Raw genomic sequence first — 10,064 nt, forward strand, 5'->3', positions numbered from 1 at the left:
GTGAAGATCTGCATATCCAAGTCCTTCCAAGAGCGAAAGTCACAGGTGGGCATGTGGCTTATCTAACATGAAGTATCAGTTATTAGTTAAAAGCCCAGGCTCCTCTCGACCCTGAGCTTTATGTATGGAAGCCCTTTCAGGATTTTCACAAGCAGTTCACATGGACTGTATATGGATTTATGAGAACTCGAGGGGCTGCACTGCAGGCGGAAGGTTCCAGGTCTGCCTTGTCAAAAACTGCAGGAGGAGCCAAGCGGCGTTTTAAACACGGAAGGCTGTCGAAAGATTGCAATTATGGAGGGGGAAATCTCCATCTTCTCCATCATCTCCTCCATCCCCGACCCCTCAGGCCGGGACCCCTGAGCGAGAACGAGGCTCCCGGGAGGGAGGGGGCGCTGCGGGCAGTGACGTCAGCGCAGGCACCGCCCCCGAGGGGAGGGGAACTTCCGGCCGCGAGCTCAAAGCCGGTCAGTCGGGCGAGCCGAGGCCGCGCCCACGCGGAAAAGGGCGGGGCCTCGGGGCCGGCTCGGGCCACTTACATAACGGCGGGGGTGGGGCCCACGCGTGCGTCACGCGCCGGCTCCCGGCAGCCCCCGCACCCCCCTATATAACCGGCGTCCGCGGGGCCGCGCGCCCACAGTGAGCGGCCCCCGTCAGCGGCGCCCGATCGTACACAACTCTTCGTCACCCGCTTTAAGTGACCGGGATCGCCTCGCCCACCGCCACCATCGCCATGCCCGGGTATTCCAGCGACAGGGACAGAGGGTGAGTCCGGGGGCCCGGCCGGCGCCAGCCGCCGCCAGCGTCCGGACTCTGAGCCCGCCCGTGGGGCTCCAGGGTTGTTTTTCAGCCGTTTAAGATGGCGGCGGGGCGGGGGTTGGGCCCTGAGCCCTTCCCTCAGCGCTCCCGCCGCGAGAGCCGGCGGGGGGAGGGGACCTGGCTTTTTTTAGGCCACCGAAGGTGGGCGGCGGGGCGGTCTGGGCTCGGTCCCTCCACCTCAGCGCAGCCCCGCAGGTGTGAGACCGCTGAGGGGGGAGCGCGGGTGGGTGATTTTTTTTTATTTATTTTATTTTTTTTTTTTATGTCGGGGGGAAGAAGTACTCGCCCCCTACTCGTCCGGGGACACCCCCTCGAACACGGATGGCCCCCGCAGAGCCCGGTTCACCCCGCCGGCAGCGGCGGGCGGGCGGGAGGTTTGTGGGTCAGTGGGTTGGCGGTGCCGGAGCCCCGGGGAGCGCTCGGCAGGGCGGTTCCCCTCGCTCCCTTCCCCCTCCCGAGGCTCGGGCTGTGGCCGGCAGGAGCCGGCCGGCTCCGCTTTGTGTTGTGTAAGCGGATGTTAATGGCCGGCCCCGCCATGCGGTGGCTGAGGGGAATCAAAATGCCGGCTGTGCTGCTGCTGCCTTTGTTCCTCCTCCTCCTCCCCCCGCCCAGCCCCGGCTCTAAAATGGCAGCGGCTGGAAAATGTGGCGTAGACAGAAATGAGAGACAAAGGAAACAGCGCTGGCAGGAAGCAGCGGCCGCTCGGGGAGCGCTGTGTTGTGCTGGGAAGGATCTCGCTCCCGGCGGCCGCCCGGCCAAAATTGGGAAGCGATCGGGGCAGGGGAGGGAGCCCCGCGCTCGGATCCAGCGCACGGCTCCGAGCTGCGCCTCGGGGCGTCGGAGATCAGCATGCTTCCAACACAGGGACCGAACCTAAAATGCTAATAAAACGTATGGCCTTATCGTTGTTCAGAGAAGTGTGTCTTCTGGGATACAAAAAAAACGGTCTATGGCAAAGTTATCCCAGTGTTTCATAACTGCCCCTGCCCGCTTTCAGCAAAGGGAGTGTCACCGGGGTGGGAATCCATTTTGATCACGGGGTAATGCAAAGGTTTTATGGCCTTGCTTTACCTGTTATAACTTGCCTTTCGATTGCATTTTCTGGAAAATGCAAAGACGTGTTACCTTAGCTTTTTAATAAGAATCGTAGCAAGGTAGGTTGTGGCATCTGCAGCTTAAAGTATGTTTTTTAAAGTTTCAGTATATTAAAGTAGGTAGGGATTATACATCCAAGTTGTAAAGTTACAGGGTGAACCACAAAAATGGTGGTTAACTGGTATAAGAAGACCAAAATGTTTCTCTTGGATTCTACATTACATTCTTTCTCCTTAGGTTTGGAGCCCCCCGTTTTGGAGGAAGTAGAGGTGGACCTCTGTCTGGAAAGAAATTTGGAAACCCTGGGGAAAAACTTACAAAAAAGAAATGGAATTTAGATGAGCTGCCCAAATTTGAGAAGAACTTCTATCAAGAACATCCTGATGTAGTTAGACGTACTCAGGTACGTACCTGATCTGACTCGAGCAAAAGTAAACAGAAAGTGCAAACACATTGAGGGTCATGAGGCCCAGCAGGCACACATGGGCTTACTTAAAATATAACCTTGGTGTCAAAGCTGATTTCCAATAATGGGCATTTTGTTTTGCAGCAAGAAGTTGAACAGTACAGAGCGAGCAAAGAGGTCACTGTTAGGGGCCATAACTGTCCAAAACCAATTATCAACTTTTATGAAGCTAACTTCCCTGGTAAGTGAAGACCAGTTTACTGTTTCACAGAACTTCTTGTTCTTCAGGCTGGATTAGGGCAGCATCTAAGTTAATATGTTTCAATTTTCTCTTCAAGCAAATGTTATGGAAGTAATTCAGAGGCAGAACTTCACTGAACCAACTGCTATCCAAGCACAAGGTTGGCCTGTTGCATTGAGTGGATTGGATATGGTCGGAGTGGCACAGACTGGATCAGGGAAAACTCTCTCTGTAAGTTTTGATTGTAGCCTGGAATACTGCTGAATTTCAGCAGTGACAGTGTGGCCTGGCTTAGTGCAGGCTGAACACTTCTGGGAAGAGACTGTAACGAGACTTTTCTTTCTTCCAAACAGTACTTACTGCCTGCCATTGTGCATATAAATCACCAGCCATTCCTGGAGCGAGGAGATGGGCCCATTGTGAGTATTCCTGAATGAAAGGGGATCTTAATTCTAGGGAATGTAACTGGTTTTTACAGTCCAAATTGTCCATGCTCATGAGAGTGCATAGCTGCATTGTTTTCCTGTACATGACTAAAGTGGTTCCCTGTTGTGTAGTCTTCCAAGAAGATTCTATAAGCTCTGATTGGATTGTCCATACAATAGTGTAGAACAGGGCTAGATGTTGCATTTTAGAAATTGCTATCCCCTGGAAGCCAGGGACTTTCAGCTATTTTTGCACATGGCATAGTGTTTGGTGGTGGTTGAGATGCCAGGTAACTTGGCTTGCTGGTTTGGCCTCTTAAATCCAGTCATTCTGGCACTGAAGGAATATGTGACAAACTTTCCACTCAAAGCTAGTCAGACTCCCACCTTTCAACGGGTGTTGGACTAAAAGCTGGGCATGTTGTTTCCAGTGTCTCGTGCTGGCCCCGACCCGTGAGCTGGCCCAGCAGGTGCAGCAGGTGGCTGCTGAGTACAGCAGAGCGTGCCGTTTGAAGTCCACGTGTATCTATGGAGGTGCTCCTAAGGGACCACAAATCCGTGACCTGGAGAGAGGTATGGATCAGTCCTGGTGCACATCTGTCTGAGGTCATGTGAAAGCTGCTTCAGCTGACTGGACTGCTTGATTTTAGGTGTGGAAATCTGCATTGCAACACCTGGAAGACTTATAGACTTCTTAGAAGCTGGAAAGACCAATCTCAGGAGGTGTACTTACCTTGTCCTTGATGAAGCTGACAGGATGCTTGACATGGGATTTGAACCTCAAATCAGAAAAATTGTGGATCAGATTAGAGTGAGTATAAATAATTCATGCATTTATCATTATTGCATAAAAAAATGCCCCTGTGCTTATTAAAGCAAGGACAATGCAATTAACTCAATTAACTTTCTCATGCTTGCCTGGTTTTCTTTTTTTGGTTTGGCATTTGACCCGACTATATGTTGATCTTGTACTGACCTAATCCTTCTCCAGCCTGACAGGCAGACTCTGATGTGGAGTGCCACATGGCCCAAGGAAGTGAGGCAGCTGGCTGAAGACTTCTTGAAAGAATACGTGCACATCAACATTGGTGCACTGGAACTCAGTGCAAACCACAACATTCTGCAGATTGTGGATGTGTGCCACGATGTAGAGAAAGATGACAAGTAAGCAGTGTGTGGGGGCAAAGCATTGTGTTTTCTAATGGTCAGTGTTAGTTTATGAACTGTGAAATGAATTTGTCTTGATGGATTTTTGACACCAGTCTGAGACTACTAAAAATCTCCACATCTGACTGTTTAAACTTGCACAGTACAAATCAATCTGAACTCTAACCATCATCTCTTCATAACAGGCTTATTCGTTTGATGGAGGAAATCATGAGTGAGAAGGAAAACAAAACAATTGTTTTTGTGGAAACCAAAAGACGTTGTGATGATCTCACCAGGAAGATGAGGAGAGATGGGTGAGTAACAGCTGGGACTTCACTGAGCCACTTTGACCGGCCTGAGTGGGCTCTTGATTCCTAACTGTGGTATCAAAACTGTCAAATAGGGACACTGGGTGTTAATTATAAAGCTCAGATTAACTTTGCAATTTACCAGTAGCCCTGTCTTTGACTACAGAATCCACTGTGAAGGGATGGTCTTGGGTCAATCAAATTCTGTATTTTCAGGTGGCCAGCGATGGGTATTCATGGTGACAAAAGTCAGCAGGAGCGGGACTGGGTTCTAAATGGTGAGTATTTTGGCAATTTCTGCAGAGAGTTCCTGCAAAGCATCTGCTGTGTGTTACTGAAGGAAGGAACTGATTCATTTCTTGTGTTACAGAATTCAAACATGGGAAAGCACCAATCCTGATTGCTACAGATGTTGCATCCAGAGGTCTAGGTTAGTACAACTCGTAATGCCAGTTGCCCAAAGCTTTTAAAGAAAGTCTATTGCTTTCTTTAACCTCTGCATTTTTCTAAGTTTTCTTCACATAAAGGTGCAGTCTTTGTGGCAAGGCCTAGGCATGACAATCGGAGGACTCGAGGGGGATGGAGGACTAGTGGAAATGATCGGCTGGCTGCTTCCAGTCAAATAGAGAGGTGAAAACTGAGAGCATTGTGTGCCAGTAATCTTCAAAAGGCAAAGATCATCCTTTAAACTACTACCCCATAAACTGTTCTCTCATGAAATAAGCAGTTTCATTCACAGTTCACTTTGCCCTGGTATTTCTCTTCTCTCCATGCTTTGCATGATTTGCCATGGTGCAGTACTGTTAGTTTTGTGCATACTGTTTGCTGTGATCTGTGGGTCTTTGAATTTCAGTGAGTTTTTTTGAAATGTTGAAGGACATAATTTTAAACTTCAATGTTCAATGAAATTTTTTTCAACCATGAAAATGGAGAGAGCAGCTTTAAAACGTACTAAGCCTTGTGCAAATTGGTGAGTACTGGCACATGAAATCTGAGAATAAAAGTCCACCTCTCACTTTAACAAGTGGGGCAGGAAAGCAATGGCTTTTCAATGCCTTTGAAAGTCGGAGTTCCTCCACCTATACATAGTCGTCATGTCGAGACCTGCCAGAGAGAGACACATTCTCAAGTGAACCCTGGCTTCTTGGAAGCGCTTGCCTAGACGAGACACAGTGCATAAAAACAACTTGGTGACTTTGGGGGGACAGGTATGTTTTTCTTGCAGCTGCGGTTCAAAGGTCTTGGCAAGACGAGCAGTGTGGCCCATTTTTTTTTTGAGCTTCTAATGAGTGTGTATGTGAAGGACCTTGTATGTTTTTACTCTAAGGTCCTCAAATGAGCACATGAAGAGGCTGCTGTGAGATTTAGTGGCCCTACTGCAAAGAAGCTTTCAGATGTCACTTGATGATTTGTAAAGGGGACTCTTGAGTTGGGAATGACAAGCAAATGCATACTCCTTATGGTAAGGTTTTGGCTCACAGGGTGGGTGATGAGACGGGATCAGACGGAGTGTGCATTACTTTCTCTTCCACAATACTCTTGCAGAAATGGATGATTCTAACACTGTTCTTTGCAGCCATTATTCCCTTTTAAATACTCTTGTCTAATGTTTATCTTCGATTTGGCTGTTGTGGTGTGCAAAACTTTGTACTTCGCCTTTTGCCACACTGCAACACTTTACAGATGTGGAAGATGTGAAATTTGTCATCAATTATGACTACCCTAACTCCTCAGAGGACTATATCCACCGAATTGGACGAACTGCCCGCAGTACCAAAACAGGCACAGCATACACATTCTTTACTCCTAACAATATTAAGCAAGTAAATGACCTCATCTCTGTGCTTCGGGAGGCTAATCAAGCCATCAACCCCAAATTGCTTCAGCTGATTGAAGACAGAGGGTCAGGTAAGTGCTCTTCTTGATCTAAGTGTGCATAGCTTTCCTCTGAGAACAAAAAGGAAACTCCAATTCCACCTCCAGCCTCTCTCCAAAATGGATGTGGAAGGTGGTTTAGTTACCAGTTATGGTGACCTCAGAAGGTATTCAGAAACAGCAATAACAAAAAACAACACCCAGATGCTCCCAGGTCGTGCTGTGGAGCACTTACGGCTAGTGCTGGCCAAAGAGGCACTTCTGATTTGGTCAGAAATAAAACACTTTTGGGCTCAGTTTTGTGGCCTTCTCTCCCACGGTTTGGAAAGGTGGATGGACCCAAGTGTCCTGCTGGCAAGGTGAAAGTGCCACTTTGCCTGGATGCCACCACTCGTGTTACAGGGAGAGCGTGTGACTGTCCTCAGAGTAGATTTGCATTGCTGGGCCAGAAAAGGAAAGGTGATGAGGTGAACTCGGGCAGCCTCTGTAATCCATGTAACTGTCTTGTCTCTCTCACTAGGTCGCTCCCGAGGGGATCGCCGTGACAGATACTCTGCGGGCAAAAGGGGTGGATTTAGTAGCTTTAGAGAGAGGGAGAACTTTGAGAGAACCTATGGCGCGCTAGGCAAGAGAGACTTCGGAGCCAAAACTCAGAACGGGGCCTACAGTGCCCAGAGTTTCAGCAATGGAACTCCCTTTGGGAATGGCTTTGCAGCTGCAGGGATGCAGGCTGGCTTCAGGGCGGGCGGTAACCCCGCAGGAGCGTACCAGAACGGCTACGAGCAGCAGTACGGCTCCAACATTGCCAACATGCACAATGGCATGAACCAGCAGCAGTACGCCTACCCTGCCACTGGTGCTGCTCCTATGATAGGTTACCCCATGCCCACAAGTTATTCTCAATAACTTAGTGTAATTTAAATGTCTCAGTTTTTCATAATTGCTCTTTATATTGTGTGTTATCAAAACCAGGATAGTTATTTAAGAAAATGGGAAACGCAGAAATGACTGCAGTGCAGCAGTAATTATGGTGCACTTTTTCGCTATTTAAGTTGAATATTTCTCTACATTCCTGAAACAATTTTTAGTTTTTTGTACTAGAAAATGCAGACAGTGTTTTCAAAGTAAATGTACAGTGATTTGAAATACAGTACCAGAAGGCAGTGCATGGCCTTCCAATAAAGATATTTGAAGACCGAATTTTCTTTCAGATGACAATTTTCTCAACATGTGCACAACTTTACATTAATGGAATGTTAAAATGTTTTTATATTAAATTCTAGAAAGGTTTCTCAACTGTGTCTGATTAAACATTTAAGCTTATACAAAAACCAGCCTTGCCTTGATTGGGCTAGATTGCTTAGCATGGCAGGCTCTGCTTCGATGGGGAAGAAAATTTAGGCTGGCTTCTAAGAAAGTGTTGGAAACAGTGTTCTTCCTTGTCTCACTAGCGTAGGGCCAGTTCTTGGAGAAGATCAAAACTCTGTAGTGGTGTTGCTAACGAGCTGCTACGAGCGTAGGAAGCTTCTGCAGCACAGTAACCGTCGCCTTCACACGAGCATATGTGCAGACCAGGCTTGAGTGTCGTGTACCCACAGCTGCCAGGCCTTGTGAGTTAGCATGCAGGCTTCTGAGCTTCAGAGAAACGGGAAGATCTTAGTATTAAAACTTCAAATTATACTTAAACCGGTATTGAGCAGTGATTTCTTTATGGAAGCGGGCGGAGGGAAGTGGGCTGTTGATCCATGAATGTGCCTCATGGATTTTTTTTTTTTAAGACTTTTAATATGTGCAAATGACTCTAATCTCAAAGCACTGCCCATGCTGAGTGAAGCAACAGCGTTTCCTTGATGAGCAGAGCTGGAATAATACTTGATCCCGGGGTTAAAGTGCTTAATGCTTTCAAGTACAGTTATTAAAATTCCAGTTAACACTAACTTTCAGTTCCTTCCTCTCACTTGTTTACCAGTAACAGTGATGAGTTTCAAGTTTAACAATGCTTAATTACAGCTTAATGTGTGCAAGTTGAGTCTACAAGATTCTAGGTTACTTTAAACCCAAGTTAGACTATTTCTTTTACACTTAAAATCTTTTTTGATTAGTCTATGCTTAGCCCTTGGTGATTGTTTCCCTCTGAGGCTCAGCTTGTGATGTTCTTTAATACAGCCTAATCTGCCTCATATTTGTTTCCTCCTTTTCTGTGGAGTTCTGTCTCTTGACAGTATTTTGTGATCGTTTGCTGTTGTGAGAACTTCAGCTGGAGGCTTCAAACTACCCCACCTGACTGCGGTTGGCAATGTGTTGCTTTAGTTTTTTAATTGGCTCTGCAACATTGCCTTTGCCCAGTGCCACCAGTGTCGAAAGACAAGGAAGTAGGTTACTTATCACTGAAGTATGACTTAATCCTTAAGTTTCCAGGTCAGTGGCCTGAAACAAAATGCATTTGAAAGCTTAGTTTTGAAAATTTCAGTATAAAGGGGTTTTTAGTATTAAAATAGTAAATTTACAGCTTGTGATTTAAAACTGACAGATTAGGGTCTTCAACATTGATGCAAAACCTGAACAGCCTCTTTCCACTTGTATTTTTTACTTGTCAAATGACGATCATCTGGGGGAAGTGTCAGGTGGGCACTCATAACATTTGCACATAAAATGATGAAAAGAGACGAGCTCTACTAAACAGCTTTGCTACTCTGGTAGAACTGAGCTCATGGCAAATCTGCCTTAGATATAAAATGCCTTGCAATACTTCTCCACCCAGGAGCAGCAGCTCCTCCGGCTGACCCAGTGCCCTACTAATGCGTCTTTTCAGTCCTGGGCCCTGGGGTGGGGGCTGAGCGGCAGAACCGGCGCGGGGATTATCCCAGCCCGAGCCTTTCATGACTCCAGCCCGCAGAATGGTTCCCGTCTCACGCTCCTCCTCCTGGCGCCGCTACGAACTCGTGATGCAGCGACTATGGAAATTTCCACTGCGCTGCCTCTGCTCTGCCAGCGTGAACTCGAGAGCCCCGAGGAGCGAAGGGGCCTCACCCGCCCTCTTGGCAGGAGCTCTGCCTTGCTGTGCCTCGGGCCTGTGGCTGCCCCGGGGATGGGCTTTTCCCCTGGAATGTCCCCGGGCAGCTGCCCCGTGTTCCCATCACAGCAGGGTCTTTCCCACCCCACTGCCCCTTCTAACCCCTCCAGAGATTTGGACCTCCGTGTCCGAGAGGGGAAGGTGAGATGTGACCCCGTGGCAGCTGTGGCCTTGTTGCCGATTTTAGGTGCTCTCTAAACACAGACACAGTTTGGTTTAGAAAGAAGACGTTTATTCTGCACAGGGTGCAAGGTGGAGGCTTCCAAAAATATGGTTAAAAAGGGACATCTTCTATACAGTAAAATTTACACCAACCCTCCTACCTGCTACATATGCTCTGCCTACCTAATGCATGTTTATTTGTCTGATTTTGAATGCTCAAAACACAACGTTCTATATTACACAACTTCTATTATAAGTTACCCGACGACATTATAGCTACGTTTACAAAAGGCGAGGAAGTCCAGCTTGAAGACACCAATTCCTTTTGTTAAACAGCACCATTACGTTTACAAAAGGTGCGAAGATTCGGGCTGGGCACAGGTAATGAAGTTTGAGGATAGCGCCGAGCTCGGCCCAGGGTCGGGTCCAAGGTCGGCTCTAAGGTCGGGGGTCCCGGCGGGGCGGGCCCTGGCGCTGCCCTCGCGCATGCGCAGCCGCCCCGCCCCCGCCG

General features: G+C 47.9%; 1 protein-coding gene across 2 annotated transcripts; it reads left to right on the forward strand.

The window, feature by feature from the left end:
* The first annotated feature begins 604 nt into the window (after positions 1 to 604).
* Positions 605 to 8,004, forward strand: DDX5 (DEAD-box helicase 5). 2 transcript variants are annotated; one of them, XM_051797675.1, is made up of 13 exons: positions 605 to 741; positions 2,152 to 2,317; positions 2,465 to 2,561; positions 2,659 to 2,792; positions 2,915 to 2,980; positions 3,418 to 3,559; positions 3,637 to 3,797; positions 3,978 to 4,150; positions 4,339 to 4,449; positions 4,660 to 4,721; positions 4,814 to 4,873; positions 6,127 to 6,351; positions 6,839 to 8,004. In XM_051797675.1, exons 1-13 carry the CDS (start codon positions 734 to 736, stop codon positions 7,222 to 7,224), a joined length of 1,791 nt encoding a protein of 596 aa, XP_051653635.1. In that variant the 5' UTR covers positions 605 to 733; the 3' UTR covers positions 7,225 to 8,004. The 2 variants fall into 2 exon arrangements, with proteins under 2 accessions (XP_051653635.1, XP_051653634.1); XM_051797674.1 differs by having other exon boundaries at positions 622 to 765.
* The last annotated feature ends 2,060 nt before the right edge of the window (positions 8,005 to 10,064 follow it).

The sequence above is a fragment of the Manacus candei genome, unplaced genomic scaffold (genome assembly GCF_025592945.1).
Source record: "Manacus candei isolate 608988 ecotype Guabito, Panama unplaced genomic scaffold, ASM2559294v1 h1tg000047l, whole genome shotgun sequence".
NCBI lineage: Eukaryota > Metazoa > Chordata > Aves > Passeriformes > Pipridae > Manacus > Manacus candei.